At 36.1% G+C, this 21,245-nt stretch overlaps 5 protein-coding genes across 6 annotated transcripts; 4 read left to right on the top strand and 1 right to left on the bottom strand.

Moving 5' to 3' along the window:
- The first annotated feature begins 2,184 nt into the window (after window positions 1-2,184).
- On the top strand, window positions 2,185-3,332 carry LOC133702122 (uncharacterized). The gene has a single exon (XM_062126348.1). It carries the CDS (start codon window positions 2,565-2,567, stop codon window positions 3,312-3,314), a length of 750 nt encoding a protein of 249 aa, XP_061982332.1. The 5' UTR covers window positions 2,185-2,564; the 3' UTR covers window positions 3,315-3,332.
- Window positions 3,333-4,104: 772 nt separating this feature from the next.
- Window positions 4,105-7,999, top strand: LOC133693762 (uncharacterized). The gene is made up of 8 exons (XM_062115055.1): window positions 4,105-4,572; window positions 5,015-5,148; window positions 5,238-5,417; window positions 5,727-5,997; window positions 6,573-6,838; window positions 6,925-7,134; window positions 7,312-7,420; window positions 7,604-7,999. Exons 1-8 carry the CDS (start codon window positions 4,425-4,427, stop codon window positions 7,663-7,665), a joined length of 1,380 nt encoding a protein of 459 aa, XP_061971039.1. The 5' UTR covers window positions 4,105-4,424; the 3' UTR covers window positions 7,666-7,999.
- Window positions 8,000-9,586: 1,587 nt separating this feature from the next.
- LOC133679305 (early nodulin-like protein 8) lies at window positions 9,587-10,743 on the top strand. Its single transcript, XM_062101853.1, has 2 exons — window positions 9,587-10,091; window positions 10,176-10,743. Exons 1-2 carry the CDS (start codon window positions 9,899-9,901, stop codon window positions 10,556-10,558), a joined length of 576 nt encoding a protein of 191 aa, XP_061957837.1. The 5' UTR covers window positions 9,587-9,898; the 3' UTR covers window positions 10,559-10,743.
- Window positions 10,744-11,303: 560 nt separating this feature from the next.
- On the bottom strand, window positions 11,304-15,302 carry LOC133679294 (N6-adenosine-methyltransferase MT-A70-like). The gene is made up of 7 exons (XM_062101841.1): window positions 13,967-15,302; window positions 13,531-13,629; window positions 13,024-13,107; window positions 12,569-12,924; window positions 12,207-12,423; window positions 11,933-12,012; window positions 11,304-11,852 (listed from the first exon to the last, which is right to left on the bottom strand). The coding sequence occupies exons 1-7, from the start codon at window positions 15,113-15,115 to the stop codon at window positions 11,573-11,575; spliced, it is 2,265 nt and encodes a 754-aa protein (XP_061957825.1). The 5' UTR covers window positions 15,116-15,302; the 3' UTR covers window positions 11,304-11,572.
- Window positions 15,303-18,259: 2,957 nt separating this feature from the next.
- On the top strand, window positions 18,260-20,362 carry LOC133698767 (protein yippee-like At4g27745). 2 transcript variants are annotated; one of them, XM_062121818.1, is made up of 4 exons: window positions 18,260-18,517; window positions 18,870-18,937; window positions 19,038-19,184; window positions 19,924-20,362. In XM_062121818.1, the coding sequence occupies exons 3-4, from the start codon at window positions 19,092-19,094 to the stop codon at window positions 20,149-20,151; spliced, it is 321 nt and encodes a 106-aa protein (XP_061977802.1). In that variant the 5' UTR covers window positions 18,260-18,517; window positions 18,870-18,937; window positions 19,038-19,091; the 3' UTR covers window positions 20,152-20,362. The 2 variants fall into 2 exon arrangements, with proteins under 2 accessions (XP_061977802.1, XP_061977809.1); XM_062121825.1 differs by having other exon boundaries at window positions 18,853-18,937.
- Window positions 20,363-21,245: the final 883 nt, after the last annotated feature.

Here is a 21,245-nt window from a genome sequence, read left to right as displayed (position 1 = left end):
CGTTTAATTTAGGTGAACAGAATATAGAGTGGTGGGTGCTCAGAGTACCGGAGATGTTCCGGTTGGAACTTGGAAGTGGTGGAATTCTCACAACCAGGATTCATTTTGCCGAAAGACTTCAATCAAAAGCAACACGAACGTATTTGAAGAGAAAAGGCAAATTTATAGATGGCTTAGCATACAGATCAGTTCTGTCAAAGCCATGGGTAATCTAAGCATAATTAAACAAGATAGCAGCGGCTACTACAAACCTAAGAATATTTCACTACAAAATCTATCACATTCATTCAATAAGATAGCGGCACAATGGACACGATGAATTATTTCTGAACCACGTAAGAATGCAATGTAAATGGTAGAGGTGCGAACATGGCAGCTGCAGTGCCTCTTGTTCACCACCCAATATTTCAAAACAGATGGGGCACTGCTCCCTTGGACCGCTGTCCAGTTTGAGTCTCTTTAATACCTGCAAAGATGAATAACAAACACCGTTTTCGCTCCCCTTCCCCATGATTTCATCAACATAATTTGGTATGCTGAACTCGAATGTTCCTGGATGAAACTCTTCCCACAAATCAATAATGACTTCCACAGCAACCGGCACTATCTTACGATCATGAGCACGAGCATCGTCAGCCATTGACCGCGTCTTGGAGAAGAAATTGTCAAAGATACTTTGGTCCACAGATTCTTTGACATCAAAGAAGGCAAGCATGCCACTAAAGAACTTCGCTGCACCATCACGTGAAATAAACTCTTCCATCGGATGATAGAAAGTGTTATACAGACTCCCGACTTCTACTGGTTCAAAACAGAGGCAAAAGTTTGCTATTTCGCCAGCAGGGTATTGGATTAGTCCTTCAGAATGGTATACGTTAACAAATCGACCAACAGAGAATTTGATAAAGAAAGCTTTTGGCCATGGTGGTGTTTGTTTGGCTGGCAAGATACTCTCATCTTCACGAAGACACAACTTCACGAATGGTAGAAGAGACATCGTTCTGGATTGGAAATTTTTATACTAAAACTTCTCTGTTTTTAGCTAATGTTCAATCTCAAGAAAGATAACAGCATTCAACTTCTTTTCTGATGTACTAATATCAACCCACACAAATCCCTACTAGCTTTATAACCTTGCAATAGACAGTCCATATTTTGTTCGGATTTATTTCCTTTACTCCTTAGGTTTTACTACTTTGCAGCAATTCAATTTTTTTTTTTTAAAAAAAAGAAGACTTTCCTATACCTTCACGGATTACAACCGAACCTGTATTTTTTTACGAAACCAAGTATTAAATTAACGATTTACCAATGCGATAAATAAATAACGATTGACCAAATATCAAAGAGTCCATGGCTTGAAATAGGAGTAGAATTCTGTGCAAGTCCAGCCAGATACTTACCACACTTAAACTCTCTGTTTTTTTTTCGTTTGAGAATAACTCCACGCATCAAACTCAAAAGTCTGTATTTTTTCTAAATCACAAAACTCAAAATCCAAAATTACTCCAAATTTTTTTAAAAATAGAAATAAAACCAAGAGGCTACTGCCTTGGAAAAAGAGGGATCTCCAAAAAGAATGGACTGCGTCCCAGGGGGAGGTTGCTGCCAGAAAAGAGCTCAGCTTTCCTAAAAAACCTGCACTAGCATTACCTTCTCTTAATTAGGACATGCTGGAGTTTGCATTCCCATTCATGATTTAGAAGCAACTGAATGTCTGCAATAATAGAAGACCATGGGCATAATATTGTAGTAGGAGGACGTACTTGGAAAGAAAATTCAATGATAGAGGTTTGAAAAACTTAAAAACCCAAAAAGTACATAACACTATTAGTGTTTAGTGAGATAATAAACAAAAAAATCACCACTTCTTCGAGGTTTTTTTCTTTTAGATTTCAGGCTTAAGTGCTCTTAACTGTAATTTATCATACCTCATGGCAAGATCTAAATTGAATTCGAAACTTTAAAGCATGCAAGGAATTATTATTTATTTATTTATTTTTAGATAATTAATTAAAGACTCTTGTTATAAAATATAAATAGCAGCAGAGTTCTATTTACATCCAAATAATTCAAATTAGCTCTAATTAATTAACCCTAATCACTTGAAAAAATCATCAAATCTTTTCTCTCTCCTCCCCTGATTCCACTAACCAACAAACCCCACCGCCCCCCAATAAATAACACAATTACAGCAGTCGCAGTCCAATCTTCAAAGTTCGAACCATTTTAATTTCCATAGACCCAAAGTGCCCACCGCCATGCCCGCCCTCAGCACTACTGGCTCAGCCACCACAACTGCCACCTCCTCCCTCGCATTACTAAATCATGAAAAACCCACATCAAAACTCCTAAGTTCCCTCTCAAACTCAGTCAAATTCCCTCTCAATTTCAAAACCCTAAAAAACCCTGAACTCTCGATCGAAGCCAAATCCGCCACTTCGTCTTCCAATCTCTCCACCACCAATGCCGTCTCTGCCTTCTCCGCCCCAAGTTCTCTAAAATCTCGCCTCTGAAACGGCGAAACTCTCTACGGAATCTTCCTCCTCAGCTTCTCCCCAACCATGGCCGAGATCGCTGGCCTATCCGGTTATGACTTCGCCGTCGTGGATATGGAACACGGTCCGGGTGGCATCACTGACGCTCTCCACTGCCTCCGTGCTCTCGCCGCGACTCAAACCCCAGCGATCCTCCGGTTGCCGGAGAGTTCTCCGACGTGGGCCAAAAAAGCCTTCGATCTGGGCCCGCAAGGGATTATGTTTCCGATGATCGAAAGGCCGAAAATGGCTCGGAAAGCGGTGTCGTATTGCAGATTTCCACCAGAGGGTATACGCGGATCAGCTCATACGGTAGTGAGGGCATCCGGTTATGGAATTGATGAAGGGTATTTGAGTAACTACGTGGACGAGTTATTGATTATGTGCCAGGTGGAGAGTGAGGAAGGTGTAAAAAAGGCTGAGGAAATCTCAGGCGTAGATGGGGTTGATTGTGTGCAAATGGGACCGTTGGATTTGAGTGCTAGCATAGGGTACTTGTGGGACCCCGGGCATAAGAAGGTTAGGGAGATGATGGGAGAGGCTGAGAAGGGAGTCTTGGAAGGTGGGGCCTACTTGTGTGGTTTTGCAAGGCCACATGATGGACCCATTAATCTCAAGACACGTGGATATCATATGGTGTCTGGAACTGTTGATCTGGGGCTGTTTAGAAATGCCGCTGTTGATGATGTGCGGAAGTTTAAAATGAGTTCGATTCAAGGGTCTGATGATGAGGTGGGGGGTAGTAAAGATGGTGATGAGAAGTACTGGAGTGAATGAGAATAGAGTTTTTTTTTATTTCTTTCTTTTTTTTTTGGAAAATAATAATTGATGCTTTTAATTGTCTTACTAAAAATTTGGAGGTTTAAAGATAACCAAAACTATTGATAAAAACGAGGTTTTATTAAGAAAAATGCAGGATTATATTTTTAAAATATTGAAATAAAATAAATTGAATTTGATTTTTTAATTCATCAAATTCATGAAATTAGATGATTTTTAAAAAAAATTATGATTTTTAATTTTTAATTAATTTAATATTAAATAATTAAATTGAAAAAAATCAATTAAAAAAATATAAATAAAATTATTTAAGTTAACTTGTTTAATTAATGTGATTGGGATAATTTTACAAGAAGGAAATTAAAAAGTTTATTTGAATCAATTTAAATTTATTAGTAAAATTTGTCATTTGGTTGAAAAAATAAATTATGTTAATATAAACTAATTATTAAAATAAAAAATAAAAAAAATAATAAAAAAAAACAGAATAAAATTTAAGTAAATCGAGTTATTTCATGACTTAAATCACGAGATTTAGTTAATTATATAAAATATATATTAAAATAAATTATAAAATTTAATTTTTAATATATAAATTGTCAAATAATAAAACACAAAAAAATATAGATATAAAGGGAAATAAATATTGTTATAATAAATAATATTTTAGAAAGTAAAGTATGGTAAAAATACCATTTATTTTAGTTTTTTACTAACTATGTAATTCAAGCTTTGCTTAGAATCAAAAATTTTTTATAAAAAATTATATATATAGACTTTTTCAATGTAAAAATAATTTTTTTTTATGTATATATGTGTAATCAAGTAAATTAAACCCGTGCTCCATATCACCACTACAGTGATTATTTATCAATCAAACTCTCAACCGGGTTCAGATCCTCCGATTCCAATCCAGAACCATTTGCAAAATTCCCGGGAAATCATGAGCCCATTAAATTTCCTTCCCCGCCTCTTTTCTCCAGTCTGCATGTATATTTTCTTACCTTCTCTAATCAATGCTTAAAACGCTCGATTTCAAAGCTTGATAGCGACTTCTCTTTCAAAACCTTCTCTCTCACTATTTAGATCCTTAAAGTAGTAACAAGAATGTTGATTTTTTACTTTATGGTTTTTGGAGGCCTAGCTGCAATGGTAGCAGCATTGGAATTTAGCAAAAGCAGAGATCGAATCAATACATCATCTACTTTCAGTTCTTTTAAGAATAATTACCTTATTGTTTATTCACTCATGATGGGTACGTTTTAGACTTGTTTATTTCTGCATGCTTTTCTTTACATTCTATCTCAATGCGGTTTTATTGTCGTGTTTTGAGATGGGTTTGGTTTAGAATGGAGTCCAATGCGGTGTTTTTTTATCTGTGTTAATATTGCTTTGTACTATTGTCCTGTCTTATATCACATGGGCTTTGATTATTTTTTTTCGGTTTGAATTTGATGGTATCTTGGTTGTGTTGTGTAGTGAAATGGGTTTGATTTAGAATGGAGGTTAATGTAATATTTTTAGTGGGTTAATTTTGTTTTTGTAGTGCGATGTTGTCTAGATCTGTTACTTGTAACTAATTTAACTGTAGACATCTGATCTTGGAAGCGAATGTGGGAACTATTTGTTTCTCGTTTGTGTTTGATAATCATTATGTTATGTTTTGTGGAACTGATTGAATTGATTTGTGGAAATAGCTGGGGGTTGGCTGCAAGGTCCTTATGTGTATTACCTATACAGTCAGTATGGTTTTAGAAAGGGAGAAATCGGGCAGCTTTTTATTGCTGGTTTTGGATCTTCAATGTTGTTTGGGACAATTGTTGGATCGTTAGCGGGCAACAGTAAGATGGCATTCTGATTAATTTCAATGCTTGGTTGTTAATTGCTGATCACATTATGGATATGTGATTGGTTTTGTGTGCTGAACTCAGGGGTCGAAAGAGAGCATGTATTACTTACTGCATAACTTACATACTGAGTTGTGCCACCAAGCATTCTCCTGACTACAAAATCTTAGTGGTGGGACGTGTATTGGGAGGCATTGCTACTTCTTTGCTTTTTTCAGCCTTTGAGTCTTGGCTTGGTGCGGAACACTTCAAGGTGGGTGATGAGTTGCAATGCTGCACATTCATTTTTATTTGATTTTATTAACTGTATTATTAACTGTATTCAAGTTCAAACCATTCCACGTTCAGCGCATTTGAGGTTGGATGTTACTACTCGGTCTTCCCAGGACTTTAGTCATCCTAGACTGCACCTCTCAGAACATAGTTTCAACTGAACATTCTCATCTCAGGAATTGGGACATTTTGAAGTTTACTTTGACATGTTAAGCAGATTTTTGCTTATAATATTTGATCTTACCTACCACTCTCATCGTATCTCATTGTCTCTCTATCCATTTTTCAGAGGAGTTTTGATCAACAATGGCTATCAGTGACATTGTCTCAGGCAATATTCCTTGGCAATGGTTTAGTTGCCATTGTTTCTGGATCGTTCAGGAATGTACTTGTAGGTGCCTTGGCGTTGGGTCCTGTTGCTCCATTTGATGCTGCTGCATGCTTTCTTGCCATTGGCATGGCCATTATAATGTCATCATGGACTGAGAATTATGGAGACGCTTATGAAAACAAGGACTTGCTCACCCAGTGCAAGGGTGCTGCTGTTGCCATTGCTTCTGGTGAATTTATAACCTTGCAGTTCCCCTTTCAGCTCAGTAGATACTATGGCTTAATCAAATTCATGTCAACTGAAATCTGCACTTTCAACATGCTGTTTCTGTTTTCGCCTCCCAGATGTAATATGGTTTTTAATAACATACTTTGTAATGCAAGATAAAAATGGAATATAAGATTAGATATGTCAATGTCTCTTCTCATTGTTGACATCTAGATCTGTATTCTAGTGTGTGAAAGACGTAGGATTAGCTGGCCATCTTGGAGGAGAAAATTTTTGGTTGATTTTGCTATCAAATTCTGGAATGGGTCTTTTGCATGCTCATTCTAATGTGAAAAACAAACTCAGCTTTTTTTATTGTGTTATGGAGCTGATAATCTCTTTTGTATGCTCTTAAATTTGATTTATTTGCTGGTAAATATGGACTGATTTATCTTCAATGCTTTCAATCCCATGTTAAAACTTAGCCCATGAAGGTTCCGGTTTCATACAAGTGAACCAATGATCCACTTCTATCCCTCTGCCTTTTTTTCATGCTTTGAACATTTCTTTTGGTATTATTACATCTTGTGAATACAGATGAGAAAATTGCATTGCTGGGTGCCATACAGTCACTATTTGAGGGTTCAATGCACACCTTTGTGTTCCTGTGGACTCCTGCTCTGAGCCCAAATGGTGAAGATATTCCTCATGGTTTCATCTTTGCAACTTTCATGATGGCATCTATCTTAGGAAGTTCCATTGCCTCTCGACTGATGGCTCGCTCATCTCTTAAAGTTGAAAGCTACATGCAGATTGTATTTGTAATATCTGCTGCTGCCCTTTTCCTTCCTGTCATAACAAGCGTATGTAGTCAACTCTTATGCTCTTCTCTCTCTATCATGCAAAAAAAGCAGGTAGTGGACAAATTTTAACTGTGGTTCTGGAACAGTTCTTGTTATTGCCTTCAGAGAAAGGTGGAGGCATCTCTTTTTCTGGTTGTATCCAGCTTATTGGCTTCTGCATTGAGGCCTGTGTAGGTATTTTCTGGCCATCTATCATGAAGATGAGGTCCCAATATATTCCTGAGGAGGCTAGAAGCACCATCATGAATTTGTTCCGCATTCCTCTCAACATATTTGTATGCATTGTGCTGTACAATGTGAGTGTCTTGCTTATATACCATCTTTACCTTATATTCACATGAATTTTTTTTATCCAGGGTATTTTACAAGTAGAATGAAATATTCATAGTGCAATTGTATGAACCTTCTATATGCGGGCACCTTTTCTGATATTTGTTCCTCCCTCTGATCTGTATATACCTTTCCCTTTGAAGGTCAATGTGTTCCCCATCATCGTCATGTTTGGCATGTGCTCCATTTTCCTCTTTGTAGCATCTCTTTCGCAGAAGCGGCTCAAGGTCATTGCAGAGAGCCAAAAATCAAGTAAGTTTTTAGTTAATCTCACTTGAAAATATCGCATGCAGACAATAAAGCAGTACATTGTTAGCATTCTTATTTTAATTTCAAATTCCTGTTTATAGTGATCTTTTCTGGTCCCCTTTCAGTTTTTCATTGTTTACATGTCTATGAATACTCTTGAGTTAAGGATATTTTGTTTCAATGTAGGATCACAAGAGTGGACAGCAATGAAGGAGATGGACACTGAGGCAGAGCCCTTAAATATCTGATTGAATTTAGAGGAACAAACCTCTGGAATTTTTTAAATTTTGTGAGCAGCCACCTTTTCTCCCTTATATGCAATGGTGGAGCAGCAAGGCTGTTTTCAATCTAATCAATAAAGGAGGATCATTAATTATGTCCTACATGCAGTTGACAGTAAAGGTTTTCTGGGGTTGAGAACGCAGTTGACAGTGAAGTGAAAGAAACGTTTCTAGGCACATAGGGTGAGAAACTTACTGCCTTGAGTTCTTTGTTATCTACTATTATTGTGAACTGGTGTTCAACCACTGCTGCTATATCTTCTTTTTAGATATAAATGCTGGAAAATTTTTGGAGTTCCAATGATATATATATATATATATATATATATATATATATATATATATATATATATATATAGGTTTTTAGGTATCTGTTACCAGCAATTCAATTTACAGTCCTATTATTTGCAACGATTTTTAAGGGCAATCAGTTAATATATTTACTTTGGCAATTTACTTGTGTATTTCCTAGCCACAGTTTTTAACCGTTGCAAGTAAGAATTTGTTTTCTGCCCATTCCACTCTATTTTACCACATGGTGGAAGGATTGAATTTGTGGTTCAACTCATCTCTTTTACAGCCATATTGAAATAAATTCTTTATTGCGCTGCTTTTGTGGTGATTAAATTTTGCAAGGACTGGCCTCTAGTTTCAGTTTTGATTGAAAAATTATGTTAAAGGTCAATACATAATGGAATGTGATGTGGTGTCTACCAATCGGTGGCTGCAACAATGAGTTTAAGTCACAATTTTACTAGCAAGTTTTTTGTCGACCTATTTTAGTTACAGAAAATAAAATAAAAGGACTGAGGTAATGGTTACTCCAAATCATGGAAGAAAAAACCCCACCCCACAAGTTTAATTAAGGCATATACCAGGTTGTTTAAGGTAAGGTGTGTGGTATAGCCAAATCAGCAGTGACTGTAACTCGGCTGCGCTGGAGCAATTTTCAGTTTCTGATTCACTTGGCTGCAAGAACATGATTACATTAAGTCCCCTAATACTCAACCTACAAGGGTTAGTACAAGTGATTCAAATAGGCTCTACATGCAGGAAGGTTCCAGTCCCATCATTGCATAGCTCGTGAATTTCTAGCCTTAGTGATCCTCTAATCTTTGTGGATCACTGGTAGGCATGAGGTTTTTTTCATGAAATATATAGTGGGTTCTTGTGGATCCAGGAACTGACATGATTTTGACGCAGCTAGTCCCAGCTCCTAAGATATGGTCTCTGGAATTTGTGGAGGAAAAAAGCAGCAGCAAAAGTCCCCCCAATACTCAGTTGCTATAACATCATTTTGTATGGATCAACTCCTTCGTTAAATGTGAAGTGTAACATGACATCCTTTGGAGAATTCTGTAAAACGAAAGGGTGAGTACCCTTTACTAGGAAACATTATATGCACAGTCCTGGCTTGAAAGACTTGAAACCAAATTGACTGCCAAATCAAACGTTCTGGTTTCAAATGTGACATAATGACTAAACAGTGCGATCTTCAACAAGTTGCTAACAGCACTTTAAAATTAGCTATGTAGTGAATTCTTCTGATCGAACAAGCATTCAGATTCGGAAATCCAGGAAAGTTGCTCGTCTCTGGACCATGTGAGAGGAGACAAGTTTGACAGTTCGATCTCCTGACCTCTCCACATGGTGACATGATAACAAATTTGAATCAATCCAATATTGGGCATTCATCAAAACATCCCATCTTCTTGATGGCTTATTCCATGTTCCAGCCTTGCAAATGCTAATTTGAGTCAAATGATTATCCAACTGGCCCATGTGCAATTGTTAGCCCTATAATTGATCTCTATCCAACACTAACCCTCTACAACATGAAATTTTCCTCCCTATCCTCGCTGTTTTGGAGCCCCTCGCTGACATATTTCACTGATAAATCATGACTGCAACAGGAATCCAAGACTTCCCTCACAGATCTCCCACTAGATAAAGGATGTGTGACCTCCACCGCTACACAATATTTAAACTTCTACCGTTGAAAAGAATAGAACAAGTTGCTATTACCAAGAATTGTATATATAACTAGGAAAGAAGGGCATTGAGGTGAAATCACCATCAAACTTGTTCTTTTCTATACCTCCAATCTGTCTACAGACACATAGACCAATAGGATTTAACCCCTCTACTCTCCGCTGTCCTTGCTCACTTCTAAATTTGAGAAAGGCTGAGAGCAGTTAAGATGGTCAATCTTAGAAGTCCTAGATTCCTAGTCCTGTATGCATTTCAGTTTCTTGTGCTGGTGCAAATCCAAGTCTCCTGTTACCAGTACAAGGTTGGAGATTTAGATGCTTGGGGTATCCCTACTTCAGCAAATCCGCAAGTGTACACCTACTGGTCCAAATACCATACCTTGAAGATTGGGGATTCTCTCTGTAAGTCCCTCTTGTCTATTCTGTTTTTACGATCTTCCTGCAAATATCTCTTGGCAATCTCTCATGTTTAGCTTCTTGTTTCAGTGTTCTTGTATCCACCAAGTCAAGATTCTGTGATTCAAGTCACACGAGAAAACTACAACTCCTGCAACCTGACAGATCCCATCTTGTACATGAACAATGGCAACTCTTTATTTAACATCACTGCATATGGGGACTTCTACTTCACGAGCGGAGTTCAAGGGCATTGTCAAAAGAAGCAGAAGCTACACATATCTGTGCCTGGCAATGGTTCAGCATCAGCATACTCTCCCTCTTATGGTCCTAGTGCATTGCCTGACACTGCACCCTCTTACCCTACCGTGTTTGGCAGTATCCCATTACCACCTTCTTCTTCACCATTAAACAGATTTTCAATCTTGTTATCATTCATTATAGGAGCAGGTATTTGGGCAATAATCATGTGAAGGAAATTATTACAAGAACCCAGATGAGGATTTAGTAATTGGTTTATTATTTTTTTTTCACTTTGGCAATTATTTATTTACTTCACTGGCTTAAAAGCTCCTTCATATCAGTTCATATATAAAAATTTGGTTTTTGTAACTCTTCCAGTCATTCAGGAGAATAATATGGTGGTAATTTTTCATAACTATATATAAAGCATAATGTTGCAGCTGCTTCTGGTATAGCTGTATACAGCTGTATTTTGTATTCAAAGTTCAAACTTTTACTTTGCAAAGAGAATCTATAAGATTGTATAAAAAGGAACTTCACTGCTTCCTGATTTGCTCTTCTATGAAAACATGATACTAAAAAAACAAATTCATGTGAAAAGGTCGAGGTTAAAACAGATGAGGTCCAAAACACCACCACAGCCCGCTATTATTGGCCGTAACATGCTCTCACTTTTGTATTAATTTATAATTGACACTTGCCAACTAGCCGTAAACCTTGTGCTGAGTGCCGACAGCCCCTTGTGCTCTTCTCTGCCTCTCGGAATGCTGAATGAGACCTTTCTTAAATTTTCATGTAATGTGGGTCATGCTACAGTATCTAGATGTTACAGAATCGGGGCAGCATATAAAAAGGGATACTTAAGATGTGACTTCCATACTCTGTTCAAATTGATTCAGAAAATGCATTTTGCGAAGTTTCAGAGAAGAGAAAAACAGTGCCTCCTAGCTAGCTACAAAGGTTAGAGGCACAAAGTTTTTCCATAAGAAACTAATTTACTGCCTTTGCATAAATCATTAACTGTTAGGACTTTTACTTGGTCGGCTGCATAATTGCAATACAGGTAGCCTGATCTCTAGACCACTATGACATATTGGCCCAGGATATGATCCCTCTCTAGCCCAATGACCTTAGGAATAACAATCATAAACTAGGCAGAACAATCACATACATCTCAGTAACTACTAACAATTTTGAGCACTGTGGAATCCTATTTGGTTAATATGATGGAATGTGAAGGTTATTCAGCCAGCCATAACAGCATCTAATGCCATCGGCTTTTCTTCAGAAGTATAGCCTGTTTCTGGAGCTGCACGGTCTGCAAACTGTGTGGCCATAGACTTGGATTCTGTCACTGAAAAAGGACTTCTCATTTGAGAAGCAGTGGAGTCTATTTCCATTGCGGAAGCCCGGGGAGGAGATGAGGGCTGCACCACAACGTCTGGGTAGGCAGCCTTAAATCTTGCTCGCAGACCCTCATCAACCAATCGCACTCCTTCCAACTGATTGCCAAGGGACATCCAGCTGATGGTATAAAAAATAACAGTTAGATTAAAGTATGTTAAAAATATATGAAGCATAATTATGATCCATGAAAACCATACCCTGCTTGAGTGTTGTGCATGCGAGCAAACAGCTCCAGCTTCCTTGTCCTGGGACTTATCCTCTCCAGCAGAGGGTACATCTGCAAGAAGCCTATTCATATAAGCTGATATGAAAACTGATAGCGAGGACTTGAATTATTTCAAAAGCACCATGGAATCATAGTAATGGTAACGTAACAATGGTAATTAAGAACTAATTTATGAAAGAGAAAAATGAGTCGAGGTGATTGGGAATGGCTTGACTACTGAGAACTTTGGACATGTTTTTACAGACCTCGTCTGGCTTCCGACTTGTCTCTCGAACCTCAGCAACTATGACGTCAGTGTCAATGTTCCTGTTTACTTCTGGATTTCCCTTTATTCCGACAAGGCAATGTTCCTTACTGTGGTTAAGCCAATGCCCTGTTCTACCTGTTCTAATTATTCGCTGAAGTTGATTGGTCTTTACCCAAATAATCTCTTCAACACGCTTGTACCCCCAAAGTTCTAAACTGCAAGAAACACATGATACTCGTATAAATTGAAACCGGCATTCACATGTACCATGATTTTACAGACAACAAGGCAGAATTATTAACCATGAACAAAATATAATTAATCCAGTGATAATTAACATATGTCCAAAGATACACCTACCATTCACGTCCAAGCTCCATAGCACGTCCAGTAACCCAAAGAAAAATTAGACCATCAGTTTGCAACACAGGGACATTGAGGTTGCGCATTTCATCATCAGCCATTGTTCCATAAGGCAGTTCCATATGAATGTCCCATGGTGGATCAGCCATGATAACTCCAAATTGACCTAAAATCTCCATTTTGAAATTACGAATATCACAATTAATCCATTGCGGTTCGCCAAGTTCTACTTCTGAACAATATTCAGCACGCTGGGGCTTTAAAGCTTTGGAGGGAGGAAGTGCTGCAGCACCCATTGCCATAGGAGACACATCCGGTGTTGGGTCAAGCTCATAATGGACATACTTGCAAGTCTATCACAGAAAAAAAACTATATTAAGTAAATGATGTCTCAAAATGTTACTGATAACATTCCCAGTTTAAGTTATTGTAATGGAAGAGAAAACAATTACCTTCATGTGGCGGCAAGTGTCAAGAAAAGAACAGTCCCCTTGACTCACGTCAGTATGAGGAGCAATAATACGACGAAAATGAACCTGTAAACAGGTAAGGCACGCAAAAGGCATAATACATGATTATCATGAATGTCAAACCAAGCTAGGTGAAACAAGGAAGCACAGAAAGTTTGCAATTACCTAGGGCAACACCATTAACTTGCATGCCATATAACCAAAAAAGGAGAGATAATGTAAAGATACATTAGCACAGTTATTGCTTAAAAGCAAACTTGTGTTAGATGCTCAAACAATCTTTGTTCTTCAACTGATTCCCTCTTTCCTACACATGTCGGTCTTGTAGTCACTCTATCTGCTTTCAATATCTCATTTCTTTGGTATTATTTATGTGGAATCACTTAATTGGCATATTTGTCGAATAACAGAGATTACACCCCAACCTGATCATATAAATGCTGTTGCATGCTAAGTTGGAAATAATAATAGTACGATGTATTTACTGACCTTCTCACATGCAATAAAGGAACCACATTGACGTCTACAATCCTCTTTTGTTAGAGCCGAACAATACTCCTTTAGCTGAGAACCACCTTTGGTTTTGAACTGAAACAAACAAATGAATAATGTCATCAACAAATACAATCAGTAGCAGATGCGAAGGGGGTTGGACAACCAAAGCTAAGCAGTGGAAACCTATTAAATAGAAATCTTCTTTTGAAATGAATTTGCAGTTCAAAAACCTGATAAATGGCAAACAGATCTCACCTATGCAATAGTAAATAAATAAGAGTTGAAACACTTGAACACTTTTAACATTGACACTTTTATCATTGAGCCTATGGGAAATTACTGTATAAGTTCTTATTCATAGGATCGGATGGCTTAACTAAATTTGCAAAACACAAACTGTAAGCAAAGTCTAGAACTAAATGCCAAGTACCTTAGCAGCCACGGCAGTTTCTCTCGCAGTAGGTCGATGAATAAGGTCCAAAAGCTCCTCACCAGTCTTTGATTTCTGCATTTCCCTAAATGACTTCTTATTCAGCAAAGCCTCCAAATCCTTCATTTCATCCTCCTCGCTCCTTTGTTTCTGCTGCTGCGATTGCATTGGCAAAGGCATAGGCGGCCTCTGCATCATCCCTCGCGGCCCCATCATCATCCCTCGAGGTCCCATCATCCCTCCCCTAGGCCACATATCCCCACCGCCACCCATCCACATGTCCCCCATCAATGGCCTTTGCATCACAACCGGCCCTCCAATCCCATAAACCCCGTTACCATTCACATCAACCCCGCCATTGCTATTAACATTATTACCAATCCCACTACTCTGATTCTGATTAAAATCACTAGAACCTGACAATTCTAAATTCTGTGTATATTGTGCACTTTCAGGCAATTCTTTAACTAACCGGTTTCTATCAATATTTAATACCATAACTCTAGACTTGCCACTTACCACAAACTCCTCAAGCTCAATCCCACGATTCTCTTCCGCCATTGACCTCAAAGCCATTTCCACCGCCAGAATCGCCCCAGACTCACCTCCAACCTCCCTAATCGCCGCCTTCTCGGCCTCGGTCGCATTCTGATCATTCTCCAACTTCCTCAAAACTGTTGACGAATCAATTGGATTAAAAGGCACCCTTTGAAGCAAACATTCAGCCACCATTACTCTCACAACAGCCAATGGACTCCCACTCTCAGCCCCATCACCGTCAAAGTTTCCATCTTTTCTCTCAAGTTTCGAGCTTTCACCCAAAATTTCAGGTCTTGAGTCAATATTAGCTCGTGGGTCATTGGGATTCCTTGAATTTGATCCAATTTCAAGGTGGGCTCTTGATGTTGAAGCTGGTAGTGGTGGTGTTGGGGTGAAGGGTTTGTTATTGAAAGAAGAGACAATTTGTAAGGACAGGTCAAGAGAGGATACAATGTTGGGGACTAAATCTTGAAGAGATGCTAATAAGTCAAGTTGGGTTTTATGTTGGGTTTCTATTCTTGATTCTAGTCGGGAACGTAGGTTTTTTATTGTTGCTACTGTTTTGTCTTCACCGTTGTTGTTTTGGTTCTTGTTTGGATGAGTCTCCATTGATTTTTGGTGGATAAAATATTGTGTGGTTTTGAAGATCAGTTGATTCTTGTAAGTGATTTTGAGGGTTTAAAAGAAGCAGATGGGTGTCGCGGCTACCAGTACCAGAACCTGGAGATTTGAGGCTTTTGTTTTTTAGGTTTTATAGGTGAAGAAGACGAAATCGGAAAGAAAGCTTGAAAAAACACCCGACTTCGGTGGTTAGGCCCAATTTCTTTTATGTGGGCATTATCTTTCCATGGCCCAAGGGTAAAGTCTGTCCCCAAACTATCATGGAATTATCAATTGTACACTGAAACAAAGAGTTTTCCCAATCAGGGGCCCCATACATTGAACATTCTCAACTTAATCCCAGCCTTAAAACACTTTATTTTAAAATAATAATTAAATAAATAAAAAGGACCCATTAAAAATGTAGGGTTTAATTGATAGCATACATATATGATGGACTCAATTGGGAAATGTTTTTTATTGGGTACCTAACTGAAATGTAAGTGAGAGTTGGGGGACAAATTAAAATGCCCTTTCCCTATTAAATTCTAGCCGACGTTAGTTTACTTTGCTTTTCAGGTCAAACTTCTCCTTGGAAAACCAGGTCTAAGGACCTAATTATTATTAATTTAAACAAAGGAGCTAATTATCCCTAATTTTATTTCATGATTGGACCATGACATGTTGACACTAGGATAGACAAATATGGTAGATAAATCAGATTTAACCCAATTTGCTATTGCTATCCAAATAAAGATCGGACAAAATTAAAAAAAAAATGGTTTAAAATTAATTTTTTAATATTTTTTAATTATTTTAATGTGTTGATATTAAAAATAATTTTTAAAAAATATATTATTTTGATATTTTTTTAATGAGAATTATTTTAAAAAATAACTTTATCATATTCACCTCTTAAAATAATCTGATTCCACAATATCACATTATAAAGGTACCTACACATCTACTTCTTTAAAATTATTCCGATACCTATAGCAATTAAATATTTAAAACAAAAAAAATTCCTATGGCAAGTTTTAATGTGGCTTCTTTCACGATTCATTGTTGATTCAATAATGATTTATTTTTTAGTTTTTAGTCATTAAGTTTTTTATATATATATAATCTTATCCTTTCATACGTTGTTTTTAATGTTTTGTGAATTGATTTTTTATATATATATATATATATATATATATATATATATTATTAAGAAATAATAGTTTTGATAAGGTATCAAAACTTGACTAGAGATCAATTTAATTAGATATAATTTAATTTATAGTATAAAGATACAGTTAAAAGAATAAAAATGAAACTAAGAACCATAAAAAACCAACGTGGTCTATCTTAAATTCACGTAAAAATATAATTCAGTCCATGTATTCATTGTTGACTTTTTTGGTCTCTTTAGCTTTAGCATTTTTAGTTTTGGTCTAAATTTTTTTTTGTTTATATTTTAGTTTTTGAGTTTGAGAATAAAAGAGAAAATTATCAAAAATAAAAGAGAAAAGAAAACATGATTGGTTGATAATATTCAACAAATGAATGATGCTTTATCTATATTTTTTAGTTCATGAAGTATAAATTTTAACCATATCTTTTATATATATATATATATATATATATATATTGTGTGTGTGTTTCTAGTTACCTTATACCCTCGAGCCGAGAAATAGTTGCATGGATATATGTTTTTTGTTAGGTAAATGATGTATTTAGAAGAATTAAAATTGTGTAAAGTATTTTTGTGTTTAATGACTATAATGTTTAACTTATTTTTGTGAATGATGTAGTTTAAGGAAGTTGTTTTTATAAAGTTAGTTTATAATTTTGTTGTATACTTATTTAAATATATTTATTTTTCAAAAAAAAAGAAAATGATGTAATCCAAGAACTATTTAGCTTTAAATATTTGCTCTATAGAAAAGAAAAATAACAAAATGAAAAGTTGATATTATGGTTTAGTTGTGAAAGCTTACTATAATAGGATGAGTATTGTGATTGTTATTTACATGTTAAGAAGTTATTGAATCGATAACTTGGTATTAAAAATATAAAAAAAACTCTATTAAAATTTCAGTTAAATATACATATAAAAATGGATAATTGCAAATATATATATATAATGGTTCAGAAATTATTACTGGATGTTATTATGTTCAAAATCCATTGTTGTCACCACCACCCCAACCCCTTTTCTAGCCTTATAAGCAAGGTAAACATACTACCTTTCTATGAATTTGTTTTTAGTTTAGTTGGAATGAAATAATTATTTAGGTTGAATTTAGAGTTTATTGAATAATAATAAATGAATCATGAATATTATCAATTATAATTGATTTGATAAATTAAATTGAATATGAAAATAAGTTAAATTAATTCAATTAAATTAATATCACGACTCAAAACAATGACAATTAATAAATATTACAGTTCAAAAATACAACATTAATTAAATGTTATTATTCTAAACTGCAACATTAATTAAATAACTTAAACATTAAAAAAATTTATTGTTGTGTTAAAACACCATTTCTTTTGATTTTGTATGCTAATTATCCGATCTGTCCTTTAGAAGAGATAAGCTGAACTTGAAAGGGTATTGTATACCTTACAATATATCGACAAACATAACATGTCTTCCACAGGGCAAACTCAAAAATCCATCTATCTATTCATCTTATAAGTAAAATCGAAATAAACGAAAGGGAAGAAACCTGGGCATTGCTCCATGTGCTACTCTATTCCTTCACATTCATCATGAAATTGCAATTGCATGCATATATATACCACCACAAACGGGGAGGATATTGGAGACTGCAATATTGTAGTGAAATGCATGTATTTACGTAATGCTATATTTTGACACAATCGACCATGGTTTTTATATAGAGTCTCGAATCATAGTTGAGTGTGTTTTTTATATTATTATTTTAGATTTGATTCACAATAAATAAAAATATGAGAAAGGAAGAAACTTTTTATGACTAAAATGATTTTGAATTGTAAATTCATTAATATGATAAAAAACGATTTACTTAAAGCTAAGAAACCAAATCTAATTCATTATAGGACTAATCGGCCATCTCAAGCGCAAACCTCTTGTTTCGCACGATAAAGGAGGACAAAATGGACCCAAGAATCCACCATCCATTGTCAACGTAGGGGAAGGTTCATACGGCCTCTCAAGTTGCAACAGTATCAATTCATTATTCTTGAAAGAGCATTCATACATGGGTAGCTTTGTAATTTTGAGCTAGAACCACTTTAACATCTAGAAATGCAAGTTGTCATCTTCCTAATCAGAAACTCACCAGACTCTGACATACTTAACAGAACCCTAAAACTCCCACTCTCCCCTCCCCTGTCGTATCTTACAGGCGTACACTTCTATATCACCCTGGGCAGGTTTGTTTTTTTGTTTACATTACCAAATACATGTCATCATTATTTAAGTAAATCTTTAATAGTAAATGATGATTATTGAAGTTCTCTTGTTTTCTTTGGAGATGAAGTGAGTCTTTAGCATGAGGAGCCAGCTAGTCTAGTTATATTTCATGGGCTATTCAAGGAAATTAGTTTGAATTACTGGGTTTTATTTCTTTCTTGGCCTTGATCATCTGTCATTTGCAATTGGGTTGTTCTTGTTTTTCGCTTTCTTGATGCTCGGTGCCATCTTTAGCTGTTAATTGGTTCCGTCTTCAACTAAAGATTTGGTCTCTGCAACTTTTTTTTCTTCTCAGTTTTGCGTTTGCTGCAGATTTCTTGACAAAGAAAAGATAACAAATGATGCGTTGTTGTATCACATATAGCTTGTTGGTGTAGAAAGTGAGCTTCTTCTCTTCACTTTGATCTTTTTACGTGTTCTTGATTTGGTTTTGTTACAATGGATTAATACTGTTTGTGGGTTTTATGGATTCCCATGAAGGATCTTGATTTTTGTGGAACTGGTTAGCTCGTGGGTGTTGTTTTGTATTTGTCAATGGCAGAGGTGGTTGGGCCAAGGTTGTACAGTTGCTGTAATTGCAGAAATCATGTTGCCCTTCATGATGATGTCATTTCTAAGGCTTTTCAGGTCAGGGAAAGATTAATGCTGATTCTGCTTTAGTTATGAGTGTGATCAAGAATTCAGTAGAGAGCTCTCTTGTAAGAGCAAGAATGTAAGAATCGGTAAAGAAGAGTTAAAAAAATTCATCAATTCATGGAAGCACTGTTGCAATAACTTGATTAGAGTCCATTAAATGATCATTGATTTCGTCTTGCATTAATCATTGTATGGATATTTGTCCTTGTTGTGCTTTGATGGTGATTTAAAGTGTGGTTGTGATTGGTTTTTAAAGTGTTTTTAATTCAGAAATGTATTGAAATATATTTTTTTATTTTTAAAAATTATTTTTAATATCAATGCATCAAAATGATTTAAAAACATAAAAAAAAAATATTAATTTTAAGCAAAGAAAAAAAATTCAAATTTTTTCAAAAGTACTTTTGAAATGCAAAAATAAACAGTTAGGTTTGTTGGGGAATACGGTGCAAACCGCGTTCTCTCAAAATTTGATTTTTTTTTAAATAGATTTTTTTTATGTTTTTAGATCGTTTTGATGTGTTAATGTCAAAAATAATTTTTAAAAAATAAAAAAAAATAATTTTAATGTATTTCTAAACGAAAAACATTTTGAACTGTCGCCGCTACCATAATCCCAAACAACACTTAAAGCATCCGGTTGATATTGTTCTGCCAATATTGTATAATTTGACCTTCATCAACTCTTTTTTTGTTCCTGCATCTGATAGATTCTTACACTCTATTGCAGGGAAGACATGGTCGAGCCTTTCTGTTCTCTCATGCGATGAATGTTATGGTGGGGCCGAAGGAGGATAGGCATCTAATGACTGGCCTCCACACAGTTGCTGATGTCTCTTGCTCCGACTGCCGTGAAGTGCTTGGTTGGAAATATGAACGAGCTTACGAGGAAACACAAAAATACAAGGAAGGGAAGTTCATACTTGAGAAGTCAAAAATAGTCAAAGAAAACTGGTAGCAATTGTGCAGCTTTTCCCCCCCTCATCTTTCCCAATGTTGTTGTAAGTGGATGAAATTGTGGTTGCTATTGCATGTGCATCTTGTGCAGGAAAACCTCATGAATTGCAAATATTGACGTGATGTTCCTCAACACTCATTCTTGTGCTCCATGTATGGATATTCTACTTGAGATCGTTGTCTTGGTAATAAATTGTTAATAGTTCTCTCTATCATGATTAATGTTTGTTATGTGAATGTAGTTGAAGTTTTAGCACCTTGGGAGTTTCTAAGGCGCATCAAACATGACTAAGAATGCCGATGTTCTGATGCCGAAACAAATTTACTCTGTCCCTAGCTGAGTGTTTTCCTTTTAATAAAAAATGGGGATTATTAGTGTGCATCTTGTGCAGGAAAACCTCATGAATTGCAAATATTGACGTGATGTTCCTCAACACTCATTCTTGTGCTCCATGTATGGATATTCTACTTGAGATCGTTGTCTTGGTAATAAATTGTTTATAGTTCTCTCTATCATGATTAATGTTTGTTATGTGAATGTAGTTGAAGTTTTAGCACCTTGGGAGTTTCTAAGGCGCATCAAACATGACTAAGAATGCCGATGTTCTGATGCCGAAACAAATTTACTCTGTCCCTAGCTGAGTGTTTTCCTTTTAATAAAAAATGGGGATTATTAGTTAAGTTTGTAATGATCTTCTCAATTGTCTTATCGGCCTCTTGTTCCGGCCTCTCAGAAGGCATAATCAAACATGGTGAGCCCTCATGCTAACTTGAAAATAACATGTTATCCGGTGATCATGTAGGAGATGTCTCTACCAGTGGCATGTGTGCTGTCGCTCTATGAGCGGGACAGACTTTAAATTAACTGGTAACCAGATTTCATATTTAACGAGGACGATTGTCACATTTCTAGACAGTTGGCCATGCTTCTGGATGCTTACACAACTGGCAAAATGCCTGTCTGCAAGAAAAACTTCATTTTAGTACAAGATTGAATGCCCAAGAAAACTTTTGAGTTATGAAAGCAGGGGAGTGCAAAAATGCGTGGTCACATGCATGCGTTCTGGGCAGCTGCAACTTCCACTTGCAAGGCAT

Source organism: Populus nigra, chromosome 1 (assembly GCF_951802175.1).
Source record: "Populus nigra chromosome 1, ddPopNigr1.1, whole genome shotgun sequence".
NCBI lineage: Eukaryota > Viridiplantae > Streptophyta > Magnoliopsida > Malpighiales > Salicaceae > Populus > Populus nigra.
The sequence above is the reverse complement of the archived record's forward strand: the minus strand, read 5'-3'. Positions and strand labels throughout refer to the sequence as shown.